This window comes from Squalius cephalus (assembly GCF_949319135.1).
Source record: "Squalius cephalus genome assembly, chromosome: 24".
Taxonomy (NCBI): domain Eukaryota; kingdom Metazoa; phylum Chordata; class Actinopteri; order Cypriniformes; family Leuciscidae; genus Squalius; species Squalius cephalus.
Window position 1 is genome coordinate 14,897,968 of NC_137145.1, and position 26,871 is coordinate 14,924,838.

General features: G+C 37.6%; 3 protein-coding genes across 11 annotated transcripts in view; 1 reads left to right on the forward strand and 2 right to left on the reverse strand.

Moving 5' to 3' along the window:
* The window catches only part of trim3b (tripartite motif containing 3b), a 29,760-nt gene extending 28,627 nt beyond the window's left edge, over positions 1 to 1,133 (forward strand). For all 8 annotated transcript variants that reach the window (XM_079861364.1, XM_079861368.1, XM_079861365.1 and 5 more), the window contains one exon: positions 59 to 1,133. In XM_079861364.1, the coding sequence (XP_079717490.1) occupies positions 59 to 211 (153 nt within the window). In that variant the 3' untranslated portion in view covers positions 212 to 1,133. The remainder of the gene's footprint in view (positions 1 to 58) is intronic.
* Positions 1,134 to 2,531: 1,398 nt separating this feature from the next.
* On the reverse strand, positions 2,532 to 9,878 carry trim47 (tripartite motif containing 47). Its single transcript, XM_079861374.1, has 8 exons — positions 9,578 to 9,878; positions 9,091 to 9,308; positions 8,839 to 8,884; positions 6,467 to 6,562; positions 6,110 to 6,334; positions 5,189 to 5,211; positions 4,976 to 5,091; positions 2,532 to 4,726 (listed from the first exon to the last, which is right to left on the reverse strand). The coding sequence occupies exons 1-8, from the start codon at positions 9,761 to 9,763 to the stop codon at positions 4,197 to 4,199; spliced, it is 1,440 nt and encodes a 479-aa protein (XP_079717500.1). The 5' UTR covers positions 9,764 to 9,878; the 3' UTR covers positions 2,532 to 4,196.
* A 2,265-nt stretch (positions 9,879 to 12,143) lies between these two features.
* The window catches only part of frem2a (FRAS1 related extracellular matrix 2a), a 70,391-nt gene continuing 55,663 nt past the window's right edge, over positions 12,144 to 26,871 (reverse strand). The window contains exons 8-25 of one of the 2 annotated variants that reach the window (XM_079860949.1): positions 25,904 to 26,113; positions 24,756 to 24,953; positions 23,525 to 23,689; positions 23,133 to 23,315; positions 22,754 to 22,884; positions 22,493 to 22,651; positions 21,267 to 21,570; positions 20,945 to 21,076; positions 19,403 to 19,734; positions 17,066 to 17,258; positions 16,002 to 16,106; positions 15,865 to 15,894; positions 15,633 to 15,760; positions 14,734 to 14,868; positions 14,390 to 14,516; positions 13,900 to 14,087; positions 13,185 to 13,331; positions 12,144 to 13,035 (exon numbers count right to left, since the gene is read on the reverse strand). In XM_079860949.1, coding sequence (XP_079717075.1) covers positions 12,541 to 13,035; positions 13,185 to 13,331; positions 13,900 to 14,087; positions 14,390 to 14,516; positions 14,734 to 14,868; positions 15,633 to 15,760; positions 15,865 to 15,894; positions 16,002 to 16,106; positions 17,066 to 17,258; positions 19,403 to 19,734; positions 20,945 to 21,076; positions 21,267 to 21,570; positions 22,493 to 22,651; positions 22,754 to 22,884; positions 23,133 to 23,315; positions 23,525 to 23,689; positions 24,756 to 24,953; positions 25,904 to 26,113 — 3,362 coding nt within the window. In that variant the 3' untranslated portion in view covers positions 12,144 to 12,540. The remainder of the gene's footprint in view (positions 13,036 to 13,184; positions 13,332 to 13,899; positions 14,088 to 14,389; positions 14,517 to 14,733; positions 14,869 to 15,632; positions 15,761 to 15,864; positions 15,895 to 16,001; positions 16,107 to 17,065; positions 17,259 to 19,402; positions 19,735 to 20,944; positions 21,077 to 21,266; positions 21,571 to 22,492; positions 22,652 to 22,753; positions 22,885 to 23,132; positions 23,316 to 23,524; positions 23,690 to 24,755; positions 24,954 to 25,903; positions 26,114 to 26,871) is intronic. The other variant, XM_079860950.1, reaches the window with a different exon arrangement.

Genomic DNA, 26,871 nt, shown 5'->3' on the forward strand with positions numbered 1-26,871 from the left:
CAGTAGCACTTTTTTAAGATGACAATCTCTACAATACAAGTTTGTTTGTTTTCCTCAGGTGTTTGACAGCTCAGGCTCATTTCTCTCCTACATCAACACAACCGCTGACCCACTGTATGGGCCGCAGGGTCTCGCTTTAACCTCCGACGGCCATGTTGTGGTGGCCGATTCTGGTAACCATTGCTTCAAAGTCTACCGGTACCTGCAGTAACCCCTCAGGCACTGCCACGGGGTGACACAAACTCTCCTGCGACTTCGGTTCATCACAGTTTGCATAGTCATATCAGCGAAATCCTCAGCCAAACCAGAAAGGAAGAATCGAAGGAACAAAAAGCACTTTTCTTTAATCTTTTACTGATTTTCATGTTCCAAAACGAAGAACTACTTCTGTACTAAACCAGGAATGTTGATTGTAAATAACAGAAACCATATCAATAAGCACAGATTCTTATTAGAAATCATGTAAGTTGTGTATAAATAAAAAGTATATATATATACATTTTGTTAATCGCGTCTTAAACCCTTACCCGAAAAGGCGATTATTTCCAAGATTCCTTTCCCGTCTCAGTGATTGACCTTCCCATGACTGCAACAGTTGTGTATCTTAATTCTGTTACATTCTGCATTTGTAAATATACAAATTTATGTACATATGAACATATTTGGTGTATGTAACATGTAAATGACACTGGCTTCTTGTATTGTCAGCATTTACCACTGGGATTTCACTATATCCAAGCTATTCAGTGAGCGCTTTCAGCCAACTGGGTGTTTAAATCATTCAGACTGAACATCTGAGCTGATTATTCCTCACAGATATCAACAGCACAGGAAGTGATGCGCATCCCTGCTCTCTCTCTCTCTCTCTCTAAGAAAAAAAAAAAAGAAAAAATCAAACCAATTAACAAAAGGAGCTAAAATAGGACATATTTGTTCCATTCCAAATTATTTATTTTTCTAAAGCACAAGGCTACTTTACGTGTTGAAAAATCCAACAAGCAAATAGAAATATAATCAAACCCAAGTATTTCAAGTATAGGCCTGTTGCCTCTGTTTTTTAATGTTCTATAAAGATGATCAGTTGTATGGAATTATATCTCTTCTCTGTAAATAATCATGCAGGCGCCAGATGTTCACAGTGTAGCAACCAAATGTTGTCTTTAGTCAGTATTAGTTTGTTCATTTGTCTATTTATTTAATGTTTTGTACACATTTTCCTGAATAATTTGTTTCAAGATTGTCCATCACCAGCGAATGATTTCAAAATCACCTCCCTTTAATTTTGTGGATATTTCCTTTGTCTCTTTGAAGGTTTATGTGACACCATGTCTCCTTAATAGGCTACTCGCTCTATGTGATACTGTAAGGTTAATGAACGGTGGCTCACAGCTGAAACGGTGAGCGTATATCTTATATCTGTGCAAATGATGTTTTTGCATGATAATGATTTTACCAGCAGTCTGAATATGGTTTCTGCAGCAGAGATACTTGTAATGATTTGCTATTGCCAGGCTGGAAATAAAAAAAATACTGTAATAGCCAAAAACAAATATTCTATACTGTATATTAATTTATAATATATGCAAATTGCAAGTTGATATAACAGTTGCTTCCCAGACAGCAACATAGTGTCGGCCCACATCTGATACATGTGGATTACACACGGCCCATATGTGGGCCGGATCTGGGCCGAGACTGTTGCTGTCTGGGATTCTATCATGATGGGCTTTTTTGGAGAACCGTCATCAGTAAAGGCCTGTTCACACTAAGAACGATAACTATAACGTTTTAAAACTGCTCCAAAGGTGCAGTCACATTTACAATTGTTCTGGGAATTTTAGTGGGTGAAATCCGAGAAGGGATTTAAAATCCAGTCATTTCAATAGGAATCCACGCGATCGGGAACTTTGCGAGAGCATGCAGATTTCACAACGGCTTCAAATTGGTCACGTTAACCAATACATTAAAAAAAAATGCTCGTTTTGAAAGTGTGAGCTGTGCTTCATACATGGCTAAAATATTGACAATAAACTTTTTGTACCTGCAAAATGTCTCTATGAACAACAGAATCAGAATGCGGAAGTCCACACCATAAGGACGCAGAGGAACAATAGCATTGAAATGATATGAACAGAAGATAGTCTTTTCTTTCTTATCGTGAAGTATATTCGAGTGAAACGGCTTCTCGGACAACAAAAAATTGTAGGGCGGGACTTGATTCTGCGCATTTGGAATTGATTGGATGGTTGTGGCTTGATCTCATGTGACTGACAGGTTGTCCCGCCCTCGCGCCAGTGAACACATCATCAGAGATGTTTTGATTAAAGATTACAATGGCACATTAATAAAAAAAAAATGTTGATGTGCACAGATAAATCAAAAATACTGCAATATTTAAAAAATAAATACATTTGAAGAGACAATTTCATGGTGACAACTGCAGCAGCGATCTTAGGATCAATTACATTATCGTCCGTTGGTGTGAACGCTAATTTTGTCCTTGGTATGGATGGACCTTTACACTATTCAATGCATGATAAAGTGCTTGGACAGATGATTTAATAAATGTGGTTTAAAAAAAACAACAATCTTATACAGCAAAGAAACAACCATATGTACATTTCACTGGACAATATTGGAGTTTAGAATAAAATCCTATTCATTTGAAAATCATAGTTTTGTCGTCTTTTTTTTAAACCACTAATCAAAATGATTCACTTTTAAAAAATATTATATATGGATATAAAATGGAACTTCCTAGTTCTATGAAATATGAAATGCTAAAATGAAAAAATTGTTGTAATATTTTATTTTTTAGATGACTGTAGAGGAAAACATTTAACATTGCAGTGGTTTTAAATCTCATAAAAGTAAAATGTACTCATGGTGCCATCCAGCAGTTATGCTCAAATGTGATGCAAGTTCTCTTACATCAGCAATTAAAAGAAAGCCAAATTAAAAATATATATACTAAACATACAAAGAGTCAATGTTTTCAAGTTGAACTCATTTCTCATGAGAAAATAGACAGTGATTACCAAAACTACTAAATGTTAAAAGAAACTTAGATCCTAGCTTTTATCATGGAGTGTTGTGAGAGCATGTTCACGTTAACAGCATATGTACAAAACATCTTAAGATCCAAAAGTGACCCGTTCCAGTGTTTTCTTGATCCTTTGTCAGCTCAAAAGACATTTTGAACAAATGACTGCTGCGGTTCTAGTATATAAACTAGTTCAGGAAATATCAACACGAACAAACCATCTGAGCTCAATAAAAAGGTGCTGAAATGTTTCAGTACAAAAGCAAACATTCTCAGCCTCTCTCTTCACCATCAGCCCACAAGACAGATTTGACTACTGCTAAACAAATATAAGAGATTAAAATTAATATAATGGATTTGAAAGGTACATGACATAACACGAATGGCACAAAGCTTCAGGATAAACTCATTTACATAATTAAATGAACAAAAGGACGCTCGCCCCTTGCAGCATATCTGTCGAAAACTCACAAACTCAAAGTTGCATAGCACCTATTGCAGTCTGAGCTATTACGATATGTTCGAACACAGAGTCTTTATGTAACACGGTTATTTGTCTAACAAACACATTCCTTAAAAAACAAAACTGCAACAAAAGAATATGTAAACATTTCAAATAAATGTAAAATAATAGAGAGACATTTTTTTTAAATATATGCCATAAAATGGAATACATGGCGATTAAAAAAAACATTTTTCCCCCCAAATCATTTTACAAATTTCTACAAATTGAAATGTTGATACCAAGCATTAATACATTTTTGGCCTGATTTAGTCCTTATTTTCACCTCTACACTGATGTACAAAAAACAACACTGAGGTCTAAGACGAGACGACACAGAGCAGCTAAAGTCGACATTTGCGTGAAAACCTGCAATGCCTCTCTACCTGAATTTCAGTGGGGCTACATAATAATTCACGAGCGAGAAAAACTCATCTCACTCCTTCATATTATGCTGTATCAAAGCTCTACGCAGCTAATTCATTCAGATCAACTGAATCCAAAGACACAGCAGAGCTTAAAAACAAACTTCCTCCCTACTTCCAGGAAGGAAAATGCCCTGCAATGTTTACTTCGATGCAACAACAGGAGCATTTATCGTTTTTTAAAATTTTATTTCTTGTGAACTGCATGTACGGCATCGCTTCGTTTTCAGTAGAAATGACATATTTGAAGTCGGCTACCCGGGTCGTTTTTCCCCGGGCTGAAGAAGGGTGAGACGGGCTCGTCAAAGTATGTGACAAAGTTATAGATGCGTTTCATAGTGACGGCGTCGAAGAAAGTAACGTGGCCCCGGTCGTAATCTAAGAAGACGCCGACACGAGGGGAGTTCCAGTAGTCCGCCACGGGCACGCGCGAGTCTTCCTCGTTGGCGTACAGTCGGTCTTGGAGACACAGGCTCCAGTAGCCAGCGGAAGGCGAAAGGTTTACAAAACCTTTGCGGTTGCTGTACTCAGTGGTGACGCCCAGATACCAGACCCCCTTGTCCCGCACATCCACCTCCCAGTAGTGCTGGCCGCTCGAATACTGGGCGGTGGTGAGCACCCCGAAAAAACGAGTGAAGCGTTGCGGCATGTCGGGCTCCTGGGAGCGTACGCGGCCCTCCTCCACCTTGGTATCAAAGTCGCTGATGGTCAACGAGGGGTGAGCGGTGTCTAAATCTAGAGTCAAATTCTGAGGCACTGGAAAACAGGGAACATCTGGTTAGCCGTTTCGTCATGTTAACTCAACACCACATATCGCACATGGCAAAATGTTGTGGGCAAACAAAGGGTTCATTGTCTATTGAAAATAGTGTTGCGATGCACCGTTCACACAGAAGCCATTTTTAAACCAAGCAGCCTTCTGCATTTTGCATGTGTGGGGAAATGACTAGATTTCACCCATGAAAATTTGCCAATGGTAAATGTGGCCGCAACAAAAGCACTCACTTGTGTGTAACACGTGCATCATCTTCTTCCACATGATGAGCTGAAAGGGGCCTGTGAACTCGGAGAAATCTGGAGGAGAGTTAGAGGCCTGGACACCGAGGTTGACGTGGCAGGGGCTATGAGAAAAAAGAAAGAAAGAAAAAAACACATTATGAGAGATAACATCCTAAAATACATTTAGCTACAGGTTAAAGAATTAACAGATTTACATACCTTAAGTATGAATTACTGATACTCTGGAGAGGGGGGAAAAGTTAAATGTTAATAATGTCACACAGTGAGAACTGGAAGATATATAGAGTCACAATTACAAAAAAACAGTTGCAATTTGCACAATATAAAGACACGGCGAGATATACTGTCATAATTGTTTTATAAAAAGTCAAAATGAGAAGTAGTCACAATTAAGGGCTGTTCACACCAAGGACGATACTTGTAATACTAACTATAGCTAGCTATAAAGTTATAAAAGACAATTTTATGAGAATAGAGACCTCCACAGCTAAAATGATAATGACAAAGGAACAATATTGTAGGAATCACTTCCAGAATTTTTTTCCAGCTGATGAATGTCAATTTTTTTTGCAGTCAATCACAATCCACCTGACTTTAAAGAGCAAGGAATAGTTACTTAATTACAATTCTGTCGTCATTTACTCATCCTCAAGTTGTTTCAAACCTGTATGCATTTCTTTCTTCTGCTGAACACAAAAGATATTTTGATAAATGTCGGTAACCAAACAGTTGATAGACCCTATTGACTTCCATAGTAGGAAAAAAATACTATGGGAGTCAATGAGGTCCATCAACTGTTTGGTTACTGACATTCTTCAAAACATCTACTTGTGTTCAGCAGAAGAAATTCATAAAGGAATAGTTCACAACCTGTAAGGCAGCATACAACACAACTGGATGATATTTTTTGGATGCTAATATAGTTATTATATAGCTAATATTATCATTCTTGGTGTGAACGGGCCTTTTCAATAAAGTTGCAATTGTAAGGGATAAGAATTCACAATTGTCTTGTTGCTTTTTTTACTCTGAGGCGTAAATGGGCTTCATATTAACAAATGTGCGTGTGTGATTAGGGAAATTTTAGTTTATAATATATCAGCTGTTGAATTTCTTCACCTCAAAGTTAGCGCTGTCACTCAGGTGATTTTGAATTTCAGTGATGGCTTTATCCACTTTGGCTGCCTCGCTCTCCACACGCTTCAGGTTGGCATCGATCAGCCCGATAGTGGCCACCGCTTCGGCCTCCAACCTTTCCAACAGATCATCCTTCTCATCCAACAAAAACTGAACCAGGGCGCCGACATCTTCCTCAATCTTCTCCTTCAAGGCTTGTTTTTTAAGCTGTTGAGACAAATGTTTGAGATTCGACATCAGGGCCTCAACATGGATCATAAATCCTCAGTAAGTTATATAACCAACAATTTCGAGTCATTTGTACGCAAAGTCAGCGTGGGAACAATCAAGCTTTCATACCTTGACATCAGATCTGGCCTGCTCGTCTGTGCTCTTTACTCTAGTACACATGGATTTCTGCCAGTTCAGCTTGATGAGTCTTAGCTTGAGCTCACTCTGCATGTTAAATGAGAGAGAAAACTTTAAACTTGTAGTGTTACAGCACAAATTATTATGCAAAGTACAATCAGTAATGGAAGAAATATTTCTAGGAAGGATCTTGTGGACATATATGGACCTTATTACTGTATCCGCAAAGATACAAAATAGTTAAACGCAGAGGTCAACAGTTCCCATAATGAAACTGGACACGAGACAGTGAGGGAGTTTAGCATTGCAGACTTTATCAAAATCTATGAATGTTCTTGTGTAGAGCTACACTCACTTGCTGCTTTGCATTATCATCAAATATTTGAACATGTTTAACCTTGGGCTGTGAACAAGGAGTATCACAAAGAATCCAAAGGAACGGATAATTCACATGTGTGAAATACGTCACACTTTCCTTGTGAAAGTTTCCAGAAAAGTGTAAGAAATAAACTTTTGCCCACCAGTCACAGTTGCTGATGAAAACACAATCTTATTACCCTGGAAATCCAGAGTTCTCGCGAGAGCACAATTTGAATTTGCTCAGCGAGATCCTCTGGCATTGAGTAATGATGCTCATTAACTATGCCCTTGTAGCCGAGCTGCACCAATCACATCGGTGTATCTGATATAGGCGGGCCAGAGGCGAGCTAAACAGATGACGAGTTGGGCAATTTTGATTACTCAATGCCAGATCCATAATTTTAAGATTTGGGTCTGGATTTCCAGGCTACAATTTTATCAGCCATTTTGATTTTTTTTTTTTTTTTTTTTTTTTACCAGCCATTTTGATTTTCCAAATGTAGAAAAAATTCTAATATATAATCTAATAATATAAAAATAACATATAGAGTTCCACTTAACTTCCCATTCATCTTGTTGGAACCCAATTTAGGTTAACTACAAACATTAACCGTAATATTTGGAATTATACAACTATAGTTAGTTAGTTTAAAAATAAAATATGTACATTTTAACAATATAATATTTTAATAATACACTGCCCAGTCAAAAGAAAAAAAAGTCGCTGTTTGGATTTAAATAGGCAAAAGTCTATGATTGGATCACTATTGTAGTGATTATTATATTTCTAGCATGTTATATGTTTGGCAACAGTTCTTCTAACCTGAATTGATGAAGTGTGTAGCTTTTCATTTCTTAAACATCTATGTAGGAAGACACATCATGGTCATATTCCAGGATGACAATGTCAAGATTCATCAGGCTGAAATTGTGAAAGAATCATTTTCACACATGAATTGGCACCTATGATCAAAGACCTTAAATTCATTATAAGTCTTTGGGATGTTCTGGAGTAGACCAGAAATTGATGTGATGTTATTTCCATCAAGAGGTGCGTCAAGATCTTATATTGACAATGCAAGAGTCAAGCACTCTGTAAAGTCTACTCCAGCACATCCCAACAACATTCAATTCATTTAAGGTCTGGACTCAGAGGTGTAAAAATTATTCTACATGCTCCCTTCCAAACATTCTTTCATAATTTGAGCCTGATGAATCATGGGTTTGTCATCCTGGAATATGGCCATGATGTGTCTTCCTACATTTTTAAAGAAATTTAAGGTTGTTTAAGAAATTAAAAATAGGGTTAGAAGAACTGTTGTCAAACATATAACATCACTTATAATAATATATTTTAACAATATGGAGTTTTTTTTTCCCCAATTATCAAAAAAAAGTAATATACAGTGCTCTACATTCACAATGCACCTCAAAGTGAAATGAGAAAGTTGTTAAAAAATAAATAGGTAAATGGTCAAGGTTAATTTTGAGCATTCACATGAGACCATGAACATGAAGAAAATATTAAATCTCCTCACAGGCTCACAAACATCTGTGTATAAGCTACAGTGACTAGACGACAAAAATGACCTGCTGCTGTGCAAAAAGTACCCGCATTTCACAGGCGTTAATTTCACACCTAGTTCCGAACAACACTGGTTCTAACAGTTGTCTCAACTTCTGAAAACAACGTTAAGACTGCAAACAATGTCTATGTGCTACTTCAAGGCTGTCTGCGTCTGTTAAATAAAAACACTTAAAGTGCTAAATCCCACGTGTGCATCCAGCACTATGGTGACAGATAGTTACTCCTTGCTATCTCCAAGGTTAGCCAAGAAACAACGTCAACGGTTTCTAGTGCCAAGTCAGCCATTTACACTAAGATAACAGGAAGTAGGACAAGAAGAGAGGAAAAAGACACCACAAAAGAGTGATAGAGACAGAAAGGCTAATAATTAGACAAAACCAACAAACTCTGAGGAAAAAAGGAATCTAGAACAAACCTTCATGTCTTCAACAACCTCGGGTACAGGAGCAACATCATGGTGTCTAGAAAAATAATAAAATTATGTATGATGTTTACTTTCTAAGACCATTTTGATGTAAAATGTTACAACAAAGAGCATTGGTCCACTGTCAATGCATCATAACCGATGCTATCAATCGGTTCTGGCTATCAATTCAGTGTTTAGGTAACGTTAGGCTGAGACAAGCCGCGGTCTGCGCTTGAATGTGGGGTCCACAGAGAGCCTCACCTGTGCGCTCTGGATTCCCGACACACCACGCAAATGGGCTTTCTGTCCGTGTGGCAGTACAGTTTCAGTTCCTCGTGGTGTCGCTCACATTTCCCGTCCATTTTCACGGGTTTTGGGGGTGCAGAGGGCCTACACGTCTTCAGGTAGTCGAAGTCGCTCAGTTTATCCACTAAGTTCTTTACCAGGTAGTTCTTGGTGAAACTCATTTTTGCGAACACCTGCAAAAAAGGACACCGTTTCATGTAACGTTACGACGCAGAAAATTATTGGTGCTGCACTGAGAAAACGTTCGTGATTCAATAAGCGTGCTCGGAGTGATCAATCCTAATATTAACAATATAGTAAAGTACGGTTATTATTTAGACTGTCGGTTTGAGTCACTCTGCATGATTAAGACGCACATGTATATAAACCCGTTATGTGCAAATAAGCAGCTGTAGCTAAGCAACCCAGGATGTAGCAACGTTTATCAAAACAAACCACGCACCATCCTGCACTCCGGACACTGGTAACCAACATCATCGCCTCCATTTTCCTCCCAGTGCATCAAAATGCACATGCGGCAGAAATTGTGGCCGCATTTTAAAATAACAGGGTCGTCGAAGTAATCGAGGCAAATAGAACAGACTAATTCCTTCTGAAGCTCTCCCCTCGAATCTCCGGCAGTGGCCATGTTTCCCCAAGCAACAGTGTAACAGTTTTTCAGGGCTAGAAGCGAATCTAGACGGAAGAGAGAGAGAGCCCATTCTGGACTCACTTCCGGGTTCACTCATGTGGGGTCCAGTGGCAATTCTGATTGGTTACGTTATCAGTACGTTACCGTTGGTTACGGTTCAGCATATATTTTATGTCACCACTTAATTAATTACTCCATTAATATTCAGAAATACATACAAAATTCTAATAAACCTTTACAAAATAAAAAGCTGATGTACAATTTATTGATTTCCTAATCGAACTTGCTGTGTTGTGTTCACGTGTTCAGCTATCCATGCAAATTGACTGTTTATGCCATTCATCTGTATACATATTTTGTTTTCAATAAAAAAAAGCTAATTACACCATTAAAAAGCCATATGAGCACATTTAATACGATTTTATCCAACAAAGTGGCTTGTTGTGCTTATGTTCTGACTTGTATCCCAGTTGAGTTTGGTGCTGCCATGAGCCAATTTACACTTACATCCGGATATTTCATTTTGTTTAAGCAAGTTCTGCACCAAAACAATTCCATTAAATTCCTCAATAACTATGAATTAGAGGGTTATTAGTTCATGCTACTGGACACTTACGCACCCTTATGTTGTTCCAAACCTGTATGAATTTCTTCCTTCTGTTAAACACAAAAGAAGATATTTTGAAGAATGTTGGTAATCAAAGAGTTTCACGGTCCCCATTGACTTCCACTGTAGGAAAAAAGTACATGAAAGTCAATGGGTACCGTCAACTGTCTGGTTACCAGCATTCTTTAAAATATCTAGTTTTGTGTTCAGCAAAACGCAGAAACTCATACAGGTTTGGAACAACATGAGGGTGAGTAAATTATGACAGAATTATCACTTTTGGGTGAACTAACCCTTTAAGTACAACTGAACAGAACATTGTCGGCACAGTAATAAGACTTTCAAAGTTTTCAAGTTTTAAGACTTTGTTTATTTTGTGCTTCAAGGCTCAGTACATAAAAATGCTTTTAGCATTGGAAATATTTAGCTGTGAACCATGTACAAAAACACAATATCTCACCATAAATACCATTTCAAACATAAAGAATATTTCATTGTGCCCAAAATGTCATGCTCATGTTTGTTAATCAGCCTCACAATCCTCTGTGAAAATGGAAAAATCCACTGATTTTATTGCATAGCACATTTATTTTTAAATATTATCAGCCTGATGAGGAATATATTTGTCAGGAGGTGAAATGAATTTGACAATATGATGCTGGTTTTTCATAGATCAGTTCTAGACTAATAAACCTGTGGATATGTTTTTTAAATGCATACACAAACGCTTGTGATAGTTGATACAAAAGTGGACCTGGTCTGGAAAAAAAACAACTGCAAAACACAGTGAAACACAAATGTGGAAATCTGAGGGATTTCCGGTGTCACAGTTTTCCCCTTATTTTAAAACAACACTCAATGAGATGGGACGGCAATTTTTAATGCATGCGGCTCTCATGAATACAAACGCTTAAATTATATAACAAACTAATATTAATAAAAACAGCAGCAACAAGATGAAATTTGACAACATCTGACAGACTGAATGTAAACTTTCTGACAACAACTATTTGACAGTTTGATATGAAATGCATATTCAGCATTTCTCCATTGAGAGCTTGGCACTTGCTGTTAAAAACCAGCATATATGTAAAACACACTGAGCAGGGGAGAAAATAAGTCATATTCTCCAAAGACATCACATATCCCAAAATACAGTAGCCAATGCTGTAATACAAGTAAATACTTGAGATAAAGGTGAAATACACAATATCAGTGTCAGTGTTGTGATCAGTTCATTTGAGTGCACCGTTTCACCATTTCATTTCATGGACGATGATTCTCAGAACATGTATTTTTTCCTTTCAGAAACAGATTTTTTGTAAATGCCTCTTTATTATCAATACAGTGGTAGATATAGTAAAGTGAGGGGTTCTCAGAGGGAGTTTCATTAAAATGTACTTTTTTGATGAACGTTCATACACTTTGAATAATCACTGTGTATGTACTATAGAAATACACAAAAAAATTGTATTAGTAACGAATTAAAGGTTGGATAGAAATAAATTACCTCAGGGTAAAAGATTCTTTCTTTCTTTCTTTCTTTCTTTCTTTCTTTCTTTCTTTCTTTCTTTCTTTCTTTCTTTCTTTCTTTCTTTCTTTCTTTCTTTCTTTCTTTCTTGAAAAAGAAAACAAACCCCCAGTTTATTTTTTTATTCTTATTGGAGGTCTTTTTTTATTATTGATTTAAAACGTTGAAATATTGAAAACAAGAAAACAGTTCTGAAACAAAAAAACATTTTTCCATTAATGATTAAATTTTTTTTTTTTGGTATTTCGGAATTTAATGTAAATAAAATGGAACCAAATGAGCTCCTGTTTCTGTTAATACATTACATTTAATTTATCAAAGGATAATTTAATTTTTATTTTGAATTGATTTTAAATTGATTTATTTGAATTGATTTTAATGTCCTTTTTTTTTGACCACACGTCACTTGGCACACCTCAACAATTAATTGCTGGATGAGCAAAATTCAGAATCAGTGTCACTTGGCCATGGCATGAGGAGTGGCTGGCGATTTCTTTGGGCTGGTGATGAACTGGGTTGTGAGATCTCTGTAAGATAAAACCTGTGAGAGGCACTTGTTTAAAACAAAGAAAACAAAAACTGATCCGATGAATGACTAAGGAGAACCGCACAGTCTCCAAGTAGTCCATTAGTCCTTCAGACCTCCGAGCTGTCTCCATTATCAAGGCTACATCGAACTATAACAGGCTGCAGGCTGGACGAGACACTCAGGGCCTTTTTTGCAGGTGTCCGCCTTGAGCGAACCATCAGTGCCAACACTACACCCACGAGGATGGTGAGAAGTAGTCCCACGAGGACTCCCGCCACCGTTACCGCGTCCTCTTTGGCATCTCGCCCACTGAGCTCCCGTGGAGACAGTCCATCCGCGAACAGCTCCTCCCCTGGCGCAGAACGCCGTTGCCTGCGGTCCAGAGCGACGCGCATGATATTCGTTCCTCGGTTGTTGTCGGGTCCGATCTCCTCCGCTAGTATCGGGACGTCTCTGTTGGACCGTCTGGAGCGTCCTCGTACGAGGTCACCTGATGTTATTGAGTGGTACTCCACACTTCGCTTGCCAATGCCACGCTTGGCGTTGTCTTTGGAACGCACAGTGTAGATGGTGTGAATGAACCACTCTCTCCCTACTGCCACCTACAGAACAGAAGGACAATAGAGGAGTTCATCAAGTCATGCTGATTGACCTATTAAATGACAGGAATCCAGCATGTGAGGTCACAGATGTGCAGTACTCGACTGTGTGTAATCACACCATAACTAATGAGGGTTTAAAAGGATTAGACCTGGAAAAGGGGAGTAGAATCCAGTCTGAATCCGTCAGATCCTGGCTGCTTCACCAGAGAGAGGGCAGAGGGGTCATCTACGGCCAGCAGGGCTTTGAAACCCACGTCCCCAAAACTCTTGGCCTGAGTCTCAGGCTGGGCTTTGTCCTAGAAGCAAGTTGAAGTCATGGGACTTTTTTTAGACAAAAATTTCTCAACAGACCACTTTAAAAAATATATAAATTAATGTATTTCAATTATATTATGCAATATAAAATGTATTAAAATAATAATTAATTTGTTATAATATAAAATATAAACAAAAATATTATTTGCACGTATTTTATTTTGAAGACTAATATATAGTTATATTAGTATTATTTATAAACTATTATAGTATTTATTCATATTTAGAATTTTTAGTATTTTCAGTTTTCATTTTAATTTTAGTTTAAGTTTTAATCATTTTGTTATGTGCTTTTGCCATTTTTTAATCATTTTTTAATATTATTATTTAGCTTTAATTTATATTTATTTCAGGTTGTGTTTTAGCACTTTTAAACTTAAAAAGCTTTAAAATTAGAAATTTTGCTTTGACAATTATCTCAAACTAAAAAGTTTTCAGACATTTTTCATAATAATTTCTTTAATTATTTCATTTATTTCCACTTTATTTAAATTTATGAAAATTCTTTTTAGTTTTAGCTGACAATAACAATACTGCTAACATACTCACAATAATTTTGAACCGGTAGAGCAGGGAGGGAGAGTCTGCGAGGCATCCAAACTCAGATTTGGTGGGGTTGTATTTAGGAACATATCCGTCAGCTCCGGTGCACAGATACACCTTTTCGATGTTACAGTAGAAAGAGTCCCCTAGGTTCTGCACAGGGTCCACCATCACTCGTCCATAGATTGTGTCGCCTTGAGGAGAACAAGCTCAGTGTCAGTAGAACCCAGAACATTAACTTAAACAACCTAGATTTTTACACGTTCTGATGGAAACATAATTGATATTTGTCCGTCCAAAACTCGCTGTCATGCCATACAGTGCTAGGACGTTGCTATGTGGTGGTCCATTGTGGTCCATATGTGCATTGCTAGGTGGTTCCTGATGTTCTGGGTAGTTACTAACATTCAAGTAAGCAACTACATATCTACATATACTTAAAGAAATAGCCTCTTGGTTTGATTAAGTTATACAGTAGGTGTTCCAGTAGACATACCCGCAGAGAAAGCCGCATCACTCTCCTGACCGAAACCCATAGATCCATCTGACAGCCACAAAGCCTTCTTAGACAACAGGAACATCTGTGTGTTTAGACTAAACTCCACAGCAACAGGGTCACTCACCTAAACAAGACATGAATGCTTCTTTAGAAGAGCTTCAGGTTTAACTGATACAATGTATTACAAAATACAGGTTTTTTAATATACAAGCAACACATTTTTCCTCGTTTAATACATTATATATATATCTTATAAACATCAGTTGAGTGAGCATTTGAAATAAAAAAATTAATATGAATTTGAGAATTTATTTTAAAGATGGAATAATTTTTTAGTTTACCTGCTGGAATCGGATGTCAAGATCAAAAGTGACGGGCTCTCTAGGGTTGCAGACCGGAGGAACGGTGTACTCCACATTGAGCGCTGTTGTACAGGGGATCAACGTCACTGTGTACGTGCCCGAATAATCACGAACCTGCGGGTCACAGGCACACAGGTATCATACATGTTTAACATTGCATTAGTTGTTTTACATTCGTTTTTCACAAATCTTCAGAACCCACATTTTACATTGGACATCAAGCGGCGACCCAATAGAACCATAATTGTTTATCATACAAAATAAACAAAACTTTACATAATCTTGTAAAGCCTGACGTATGAAATAGTCAGAAAAATCGAATTAACTTTTAAATTAAATAATTATTCGACTATTATTCTATATGTCAGGCTTTACAAGATTAGGTAAAGTTGTTAACTTGCATTTAATGTTTTGTTGAACCAAATATTCCACAAAAAAAATGCATTTGTGTTTTTTGTTGAGTACCATATTTGATAAATCCGGCTTTTATGCCTCATATTGTATGATATTGGAAAATATGGAGCTCATACTCCTAGGAAAAAACACCCCATTTTTATTCAAAATACACAATTTGGTGAAGTTGCTGATATTTATATGGCAAAAAAAGTCAAATGAAATCCTGGTAGCTTGTAATATAAGTCAATGAGGTCTTTATAACAGTAGAGCACACTACTTGCATAAAATGCATATAAATATCAGTTGTCATTCTATATCTCCCAATAATATGTTTTATGTAATATGTAAGACAATATTTAAATGCTTAGTCTTATGATCAAAGTCCTGTAGTTTTTATTATGGAGGTAAAACATATAATGCATGCAATATATATATATATATATAGTTAAAGTCAAAAACTGTGGAAAGAGTGATCAACTCACAGCAAAGTCTGATATAAACATCCACTGCTGGATGGGATGGCTGTAGGTCGGCTCAGTCCTAACCAGAGTGAGGTTAAAGGTCAAGCCTGGGTGGTCCGCACTCAACACTATGGACTTCACAGAGGATGCTGGGTAATCAGGTGAGAGATAGCAAGTTAATTTAATCAACTCAACCAAAGGAAACATTTTGGCATTAGTTCCATATGCTAAGTACATGATCTTTTGATTCTACCTGCAGTCTTCAAATCCCTCGAATTTGCTGCTGGAAAGAAAAGCTCTTTATTATAATAAGTATTTATAAATAGGAACATAATTAATAACATTAATAAGATTTCATTTTTAGAAGACGTGTAGAGAATGGAGATTTACCAGTGTGTACCGCTACAAACAACCCTCTGAAGCGAGCTTCTGTGCGGAAGTTCACCACAAGCCTCCCCTGCTCATTAATCCTCATGCTGGTTGGATATAAAGCTCCTGCAGAGTAAACATGGTCCAATATGAATATCTTTTACATTTACATTTAGTCATTTAGCAGACGCTTTTGTCCAAAGCGACTTACAAATTAGGACTAAATTAAGCGAGTCATCGTGAAACAACGCAAGAAGTGCTCAAAATACAAAGTTCAGGCATTGTTCAGAGTAGCATAAGCCCGATAATTGAGTATTTAAAGGAAAAAGGAGAGAATTTTTGTTCTTTTTTTTTTTATGAGGTTAAGTGCTCACGGAAGAGATGGGTTTTCAGCTGTCTTTTGAAAGTTGCCAGGGATTCTGCATTCTAAATATTGTATGACTTTTCACTTAAAGTTCCAATTTCCACACCCTGCACTACATGTCCACGTGTGACATCAGTTATTGTGCTTTCCATTTCCATGACAGCCAAACATAACATAAAAATGACTGTACTGTAGTGTACACAAATAACAAAAATGTATTCAATATATGATTTTATGCTTGTAAAAAAGGTGGAAAATGAGAAATTGTGGCATTAACACCAGACATAAATAGAGAAAAGGTCATTTAAGAGACTATTATAAAATTATTATAATATATAATTTAAAAAAGAATGTTTTTTATAACATTTAACAATGTACTGTATAATTTATATAACATTTTGCTTTTCTTAGAGCAGAGGTTTTCAGAGCCGCAAGAGAGTGCTAAGGGGTCCATGGAAAAGTATGTAAACGTGTAAATAAATACATCTAACAGGACAGTATTACAATGAGTAGAAAAAATAAGTGAAAATATTTTACACATATTTATAATGTACATTTTTCACAGTATAAATTGAGGTTTTTTGATGATCAAAGATGATCATATTTGTGGGCCCATGGCATCTAAAAGATTGGATACCCCATGAATACCCCCTTTTTTTTGGTGGAAAATTCTTTTTTTATCAGATGATAAATAAATTTGGAGCTCAAATTCCTGACTTGCCTTGCAGTTCTGCCTGCGGAGGGCTGCCGACACCATCCTTCCACAAGATGGCAGTGTCGTACACGAAGGTGAGCCGCAGCTCAGAATGCAGGTCGAAGTGTTGCCAGCCTCCTGCGCCCACAGGGGAATGAAACACGTATGAGACGTGGAGAGGAACTCGCAGGGTCACGTAGGACTGCACCAGGTTCAGCACCTTTTAAAAACACATTCAAATAATACTGAAGATGAATATCTACAAACAATGCAAAATGCAAAAATACTCTGCAAAGAAGGCTTAAAATGCTTTTTTTTTTTACATTTTCAACTTTCATTATGTGCAATGTTGCTGTTTCAGCATGAAAAAGATGACAAAGCACACTCCAAAAGAAGGTAATCTCTGAATACTGATATTTCCGAAACACGGTCTAAGATACTGACCAATCAGAGCACATTGCGCTTTTCGGAAGGAGGGGCTACATAAAGACAGGAACTAAACAGAGCATTACTGACAGACTGCGAAGAAAGCTGCTTCAAAAATGTAAAATATATGAAAAATAAAGGTTGCTATTAATCAGTGCTGGCGTTTAGACAAAGTAAAGATCATCAATACGCCAGGAAGCATTTTGTCTGAGGAAAAGATTAGCTGTCTCAAAGCATAATCTGTTTTGATTGAATGAAACATTTGCTAATTTACATAGTCAATTATAATCAAAATACCATGCTATAAAAATGTGCTCCTCGGTAATGAGGCCGGTCTGAACACCTGCTGGACTGGGTTTAATCAAGACGAGAAAAATCCCCATGAACATTGTCAAAATCCCATCCTGAGGGAAAGAAGAGAAAGGCTTTTCATATTCAACCAGCTCCGTGTTCAATATCCTCAGCAGAATCCGAGTACGTCCTTTAGATGAAGGGTTTTGAATTCACATCTTGTTTTATGGAGCTATTGCAGATTTTAAGGCTTATGTTTGTAATAACATAGATCATTCAGACATTTAGACCCTAGATTACGAAGGGGAGCCATTGAAGCGAGACCTTACATTCAGAAATGAAATGAATGAATACAAAAGCTCTGCGGGTTACAGCAAAATCAGTCTCCTCTTCTGTTGTGAACAACAAGGAGAGTGGCAGAAATAAATCCTGAGTGCTATGGCTGCCGGTTTATGCTGTGCATAATAATAGATGAAAACAAAAGTAAAGTCCAAAAGCAGAACCCTACCTATGGAGACGTGTGTTCGTGGAGAGGTGTTAATCAACTTTATGTAACTAGGATGTTCTGTTTAAACATGCTCTAGCTATTACACTCTATAGCGTAGCAGAAGACTGGTACCATAACACACAATGAACCCAGTAAAGGAAATGATGGGCTAAATTTACACCACATTCTCTTAATTCTTAAAAGCAAATGTCACCATTTATGTACACAAATACACACACACACACACACGACTGTTGAATTTGACTGAACAAAAAAACGAGAATACAGATAGAATTCACATAAAAATGACATGAATTCCAGCCTGACTGTATCAGATTATGCTACAATATGTATTAGATTTATTTCCACATACGCAAACGTTCAAAAGTTTGGGGTCGGTAAGATTTTTGTAATGTTTCTGAAAGAAGTCCCTTATGGTCACCAAGGCTGAATTTATTGGATCAAAAATACAGTAAACAGTAATAATGTGAAATATTATTACAATTTAAAATAAAGGTTTTCCATTTAAATACATATTTTAAAATGTAATTTATTCCTGTGATTGCAAAGCCGAATTTTCAGCATCATTACTCCAGTCTTCAGTGTCACATGATCCTTCAGAAATCATTTTAACATGCTGATTTTCTGTTCGAGAAACATTTATAATTCTCAATGTTGGAAACAGTTGGGCTGCTTAATATTTGTGTGGAAACTGTGATAATTAATATTATATTACAATTCTTCAATGAATAGAAAGCTCGAAAGAACAGCATTTATTTGATATGGAAATGTATTCACAGTCACTTTATTGCATCCTTGGAAAAAAAAAGATGACAACAACAATTTCACTGACTAAACTTTTGAACGTTTTGAGTGTATGAAAGCGGTCCAGATCAGAATCGAAAATGTCAGATTCATGTAATTTTGACAACAACAAAAAAAAAATCTAAATTGGGTTACTTTGACAACTTACCCTAAGGGCCTGTAGATCTGGCTAAAACTATAGTGGTGTAAACACGTCTACAAAAGTGAAGAGACAAATGAGGAACCAGATATCTATTGTCTTCTCAAACCTAGGAATTCGTTTAAGTGCGTTTTTTAGCTGTAGGACAAGAACAGTTGCGATTTATGAACCACTAATCATCGAGACGACGTCTCACCTGCCCATCTGTTCCGATCGTTCCCCCGCAGTCTGTGAGCAGCTCAGACATGTCATAATAACTCACAAACTCCCACAGACAGGCCTCCAAGTTTAGGTTCCTGTAGAAGCGTAGAGTGCTCTGGCCTCTGACGACAGGGCTGTACTGATACGGCAAAGTCTCTCCGACGCTCTCTATATTCCGGGTGGCCTTGGTTAGAAAGCCATGTCGTGTGGACACCTCATTAAAGTCCAGCAGATTGGAGCACCTGTGGTTTCCCACTCGAGTGCCATCAGCGCTCAGAGTCAGCTCGAAGTTGGACAGCGCACGAGTGGAGACCACAGGGAGCATGCCTGGAGCACATAGAAAATAAATGACAATTAACAAACTGAAATCACATTCATTATACCGCCTTGATTAGGAAGAATATGTCATAACATTATTTATAAGATATACCACTGAAATATGAATCTGAAAAAGAAGAATCTGTATCCTAAAGGCTTAGAAGTATTACATGACAATATAAGGTATGTTTCACTATCATTCATTATTTGCTTATTTTCCCGAATGAGGTTATTTTTTTTATCTTAAACACAAAAAGGAGATATTTTGAAGAATGTGAATGCTCCTCTTTTCTATATAACATTTTAGCAAATCAAAACAACAATGCACTATTTTCCTAATCTTTTAAAGCTATATATTCAAACTTTATCACCAGTTATTACACATTCAAATCTATACTTGCGTATTAGTGCAAATGCGATGTGAGAGCTACTACAGACAGGAAGATATTCATTTAATAATGTCTTACATTTTGATATTTTCCTTACACAATAATAATAATAATAATAATAATTATTATTATTAGTTACATTTATATAGTGCTTTTCTGGAAACACAAAGCTATCATATGGTTTCAGAAGACGAGAAATATTTGTTTATGCTGGATAATCCCCAAAAAACCAAAAACTTTTCATTTTTTGACAATCTTCAAAAATTTCACAGAAGAAATAAAGATATATGTGTTTTGAACAACATTAGGGTAAATAATGATAATCTTGATATTGATAATCTTTATATTACACATTTTGTCATGCAGTAAAATGATTTTTTTAGTATTGTAGGAAAAGCTATGGAAAAGGACAGATGAAGCAGCTTTTGACGAGTTAAGAAGGTAATATTAACGCAAAAATAATTGGTCTGGCTTGGCCTAGATTTTTGACGTGAAATATAACTTGTGACAATTTATTTCCAAAATACTTCAAAATACTTTGCACCCTTTTATTACTTTCATCCCAGAAATCTTTGATGGAAGACAAACATGATTTTGATGGAAAACGTTGCTGGCAAATTTGTGTCATGACATTTTATACGTTTATGCATCTTTCAGACTTTGATTTAGGCCTTTGAAGAGAGCTGTAATATTTAGTTTTGACAGCAAATAACACATAAATCCCAAAACAATACCACTCCCTCCCCAAGGGAATATATGAGTAGGGTTTCTCGCGGAGAGGCTGAACTAAGCAAACAACCTGGCAGCCAGAGGGGAAATAACTCTCTCACCGTCTATGTGGGGCATGGTGACAGTAAGCTTGATGAGATTGGCATATTCAGAGTCTTCAGCGCCTGTATAACGTAGTTTGGCAGAAAAGGGCTCAGCACCTACTGTGCCCAATTTACGTGGCTGGCACATCCCTGCCCAGGAACATCAAAGACATGAAACATTACTTCAAGCATATTACCACCTACTGACAGTCTAATTCCACACTGCAAATAGTAAATTATAAACCAGCAGCTCAGGAAGAGCATAATGTTCTTCGGTGCTGCTGTACAAAAGCAAAGCATTTTTATATGATCCCACTTAATGTAATGGTTTCAGGCTCACCTTCCTCCATGCTAATAGACACAATGGGGCTGCTCAGCTCCAGCCCCTCATCGCCATTAGAATTCACGGCACGGGCTGCGCACTGCACTCTAGAGCCCGCTTGGAAGTAAATGGAGTCTAGGGTGATCATCTTGGAAGACGTAAAAAAGGTATCGAAGTCAGCCTCTCGCATGGGGCTGGTGACGCCATCCGGACCACTGGGGGCGCTGATGAGCCATCGGTAACGAGTCAGTGTGTCGTTGATGCGTTCGCTAATGCAGATGGAGCCTGTTTTGTCATAGTCGGGATATTTGGGGTTGCAGGCCTGGATTAGTCAGAGAAATTAACAAGGACAAGAAAGAACATCAGATAATGCAGCTTCAATGAAAACACTGTGGTTTAAAAGTTTGGGGTGAGAAATGAAATGTGTGTGTGTGTTAATATTAGGGATGTCCCGATTTTCGATCAAGTCTTTTGTGCCCCAATCCAATCTGACCATTTGATATTGATATCTACAGATACTGAGTCCTGATCCGATACTGGTATTTTCCTAGTGATTGGCACACACTTCAAGTACATTAAAATTATTAAAATCAATCCAATGTATACAGGGATGTACAGAGAGTTTCTTGTGGCGGGGGCCCAAATGTAAAATAGGGGCATCTATTTAGGCCTATATGCACTGTATACTGTAAAAAGACAGAAGATATAAACATCTGGTAGACATAGTAAACATACTGTGTGGTCACTATTATGGATATTTCACAGTATTACTGTTTGCACTGTATTTTTGATCAAATACATGCAGTCTTGGTGAGCATAAGTAATGTAATGTAATATGGTAATCAATGAATAGTTTTACCATCACTGTTCAGTATCATCATTATACCTAACTGTAAGGGAAAAATCTAAACAACAAAGTTCTGCACACAACTGACTTATGTTTAATGATTCATCACAGGGAACAACACAGAGTATTTAATAATTTATCACAAGGAACAACACTGAGGATTTATAACATTAAACGTTGTTTGTGTTTCTTATGCTCTTTCATTAAGTCCTTATGATTTAAGAAAAGCACATCAACTGTGAGGCCTTTATTTCATTTATTCACCTTTTTTTTTATAGCTTAAACTTTGACAAATCATTATAATCTTTTTCATTCACTTGTACTTCAAGGATCTACAGAAACTTGATAAAAACGTTTTGAAAACCTTCTGACTGACTTTTTCTACTGACAAACCTACCGTGACACAGACGACGGGGTATCCAGCAGCTGGGTGGGCATTTTCTTTGGTTCTTCTCACATCATCAAAGTGTAACAGTGACACAACATGAGGCAGTGAAGGGAACGTGACGTCAGCCATACTGTTGCTCTCCTCAATGTACACTATGGCTTTAGTCACCTGCCAATACAAGAGACGCAGACTTGTAATTCAACATTAATTGTGTGTGAAACCTCAAATATGAGGAACGTACCACAGGGAAACATTATGAACATTTCCCACCTGGATTTCAGCAATCATGTTCTCGTCTGGTTTCAGGTGGACAGTGAAGGCCTCTCTCATCTCTCTTACGCTATCAAACAGAATCTCCACCTCCACTACATGCTCAATCTCACCCGCTTTAAACTCAACATCTGCACACACAAAATATCTGATTACATGCATACACTAAAAGATAAACAACATCCTGATATTTCTTCTCCTAAACGCTTCCACACCTGATTGCATTTGTCATTTGCATCCTGAACTCTATCTAACCTGATGTAGACAGGAAATGCATGCATGTGGAAGCAGCTTGGAGCCACCTGCCAATCTACCAAGGATAATTAGATGCGGCATATTCAGAATGCAAATGACCCGTTCTGGCCTCTAGAAGCCTTACCGAGGGAGATGGGATGGTAGTCTTCTCCGGATATGGCAGCGCCGTCCTTCGTGTGCACCCTCACCAGAGACACTTTCGAAGAATCTCCTGTCCTGCGGATGGGGATCTTCACCAACGTCACCTGTCCCGGCTCTTTTGGTTCGCTAGCACTGAACTTTGTCTCGGCAAACTTGATGATGGGCTCTGACAGAGGAAAATGAATGGTTTGAAAAAGACAGATGAGAAACGAGGATTTTTTGTTCATTAAAAGATTCTTAGCCAAAGAGAGAGTTTACTGAAATTTGACCCAAATTCTAGAAATCTGAACCTAAATGTCAGGTATTTCTATTAATATTCATCTAAAGTGCATTTAAAATGAAAACCGCTGCGATGACATTATTATTTTTTCTTACTGTCAGTTTTGTCATTGATCTTTATGAGCATTTCATTCATTTCGCCTACGGACGCTCCGTACGGCGAGTCGCTCTTCGCATTTCCCAGAACCAGCCGCAGTTCCTCCTCCTCCTCATGAATAGAATCATCCACCAGTTTTAGCACACACGGTTTGTCAGCCTCACCTAGGGATCAAAACATGAAGACCAAAGCTCAACAAATTTTTCATCATGACCTTCTTTTCAGACAAATGTTTGAAATAACTTGAATGGTAGATATCAAGTAAAGGTGAAGCGTGTCATTTTACCTGTGTAATTCAGGTTTAATTCATTCATCCAATTGTTTATTTGTTCGTTCATTCATTATATCCATTTTTTATTCATTAATTTATTCAGTTGTATTCTTCCTATTTTACATCCTAGCTTACAAAGAGGATCATTAATTGCATATTACAAAAGCTGGTTTTCCACTGTCATGCCAAGCCATTCCCATTGCTTAACCATTCCATTCCATGCCATTCCGGCCCAGCTAGTTCCGATAGGGTTTCATTTTCCACTGTGGGGCTGATAACAGAGCTCTTTGGAATGTAATACAAATGTGTCAGTTGTTACTTTAGAAACGCAAGAGTTTACAGATGATATGTAAATAGTGACCATGTTTTAATTCTATTACCAACTTGAGTTAACATTTCTCAAATAGCACTACAGGTGACCAATTCTGAGTGGTGACATCCCTACACACATTCTACCATGGTTAGCCAACCGTGTTGAGAATTCAGGGCTGAGAACGGTTTGTAATGGTGCCGTGCCGAACCAAGCTCAAGTGGAAATATAACTGGACCCATTCCTTACTGTTCTTAGAACCGTTCGGCCTGACAGTGGAAAAGCGACTAATGGCGCACCTTGCAAAGGTGAGGTATGTGATTTTTTTGCTCAACTGTTTAATTGACTAACCTATTTGTTTGTTCACTAGTTCACTTCAGTTGAACACACCCCTCACCCCCATTCCACATCCCAACTTACATAAAGGGTCATCACTTATATGAATTTGGGCAAATAAAGGTGAAGAATGTGATTTTTTAAAACTGTTTAATTCAAGTTTAATTCGCTCACCTATTTTTGAGTTCATTCATTAATTTATCATTCGTTCATTCATTTATTTGTTTATTCATTTATTAATTAATTTGTTCATCATCCATTTGTTTGTACTTCCCTCCATTCCACATCCCGGCTTGCATAAGAGGTTATTTACCAGGCAAGAAAGTTACGATGGACGCATCGGTGTTGGGTCTCTCGTCAAAGTCAGATACCACCTGTGCAGAGCCCTGCCGGGTGTAGCAACGTACAGTGGACTTGTGTCTGATGTCTCCGCTGCGGTGAACCATTGCAGTGATGTGACCTTCACTCTCCTCCGCAGTCATCACAGCCTGTTTAAACTGAACCTTTGGCACTAAAAAAAAAAGAAGGAATATACAAATCAAGATGCTCTAATATGCAACAATCTACCTACGCATCATGGACAAAAACTGGTCATTCATTCTGTGGACAAATATATGAAACATTATAGGCCTTTTCACACTGTGCTTATCATTGTTCTAAACCCGGCTTTTAACCCTGGGTAGAGGAACGTTTCGTAGTTTACTCTGCTCTAGAGCAGGTTTAGCACTGCTTTTGCCTAGCCAAACATGCGGTTTTAGAATGTTACGGCTAGATGCTTAGCATCAGATGCCCAATCACATGCTTCGTATTCACATGCTTTGGACAGTCATAGAAACACCACGTGTTGCATAAACAACAGTCTCAACTTTTTAGGGGGAAAATGGCAAATGGCGACGGAAAAAGCAAAAACTGGAGTGAAGAAAAAACTGTTTTATTCTTACCTTTTTTAGAATACTCAGGAAAACCTTTATAGTACAGTCAGCAATGTATAATATAAGGATGTGCAATGATGGAGCCTTTATGTAAACAGTTTTATTGGACGAGCGCAGCATTCAGCCTGACACCGCAAATATGCAAATAAGGATGTTAACCCAGGGTTTAGGAATGTAAAGTGTGAAACTTCATCTTATGAATAACCAGGAATAATTCTTAATCCTAGGTAAAGTATGAGTGATGTTTTTTGAAAATGTAAAAATGTAGAAAGTTTTCTGTGATGGCTAGGTTTAGTAGCAGGGTTAGTGTAAGGGGATAGAATCAGTTTGTACAGAATAAAAATCATGTCTATGGAAAGTCCCCATTAAACACAACGTGAATGTGTGTGTGTGTGTGTGTGTGTGTGTGTGTGTGTGTGTGTGTGTGTGTGTGTGTGTGTGTGTGTGTGTGTGTGTGTGTGTGTGTGTGTGTGTGTGTGTGTGTGTCTCAGTCACAATTTTGTTAGGAAAACTCTTCAAAAATACTCACAGTCTGAAATGGAGTCGTTGATAAAGATTGCGATTTTCGCTGGCTCTCCCAAAATCCCATTGGAGGGCATCCGAAGAATAAGCTCAAACCTCTCTGTTCCTTCCAGAACGGGCAGGCCTAGGTCATCCAGAATGGTGACTCGGACCATCTGCATGCTCACACCCGGTGCAAAGTCCACGTTTCTGCTGATTCCCACATAGTCTACCCCCGCTAGCGGATGAACACACAGAAATAAGGCTATGGTCAGAAAGAGGTCAGACGGTATTTACTGGCAGAAGCACAGGATTCTCACTTTCGATTAATCCTCTTTTAAGAGAGACTGCTGCTTCTTTTTTTTTTTTTTTGAGGGATCAATGTACAGTATAGAACTTACAGCTAAGTTTGGGTTGGCTGAACACAGAGGACTCGGATGAACAGAGTTTTTTTTTTTATTTCAGCTTTGCTAAGAGCTCCTAAATGCATCTTTGATGCCTCACGTCACTTGTTCAAGGACTAAGCCAAAAGAGTCAATAACACTTAACTCTCACATTTACTCTGGACTGTCCTGTTCAGCATTTTGCAGTTCATGAGTTTGCTGGGAAGACAGGAACTGGAGATTGAAAACACTTTTTTACACAAATTTGTAGCATTACATTTTTTTCTAACATACTGCAAGCCAGGCTTCCTCAACCAAAAAAAGGTATTTTATTTAGTTTTACATTGAGTTTCACCGGCCATTAATTAAATTAACTCTTCTTCTAAGGGCCAGATTTACTAAACAGGACAATTAGCGTGAGACCGCAATCCTATAAAGTTCAGAAGGGAGTGGAAAGTTCTGCAGGTGATTTACTGACAATGTGCACATTAAAGAACACGGATGCAGCCAGATCATTTCCATAATGACCAACGCAGTCTATCAAGAGCTTGCGAATTCGTGTAGGGTCGCAAACAAGCAGAGCCAATGATAATCAGGTGCGTGTGATCTAGCA

What these genes read in the sequence shown, in the direction of transcription:
- trim47 (XM_079861374.1), bottom strand. Translation starts at nt 9,763, where the DNA reads ATGGCCACTGCCGGAGATTCGAGGGGAGAGCTTCAGAAGGAATTAGTC. An exon ending in AGTGTCCGGAGTGCAGGATG is followed by an intron (nt 9,309 to 9,577) that starts GTGCGTGGTTTG and finishes CCTTTTTTGCAG; the next exon opens with GTGTTCGCAAAAATGAGTTT. An exon ending in GATGCACGTGTTACACACAA is followed by an intron (nt 4,727 to 4,975) that starts GTGAGTGCTTTT and finishes CCTGTTTTCCAG; the next exon opens with TGCCTCAGAATTTGACTCTA.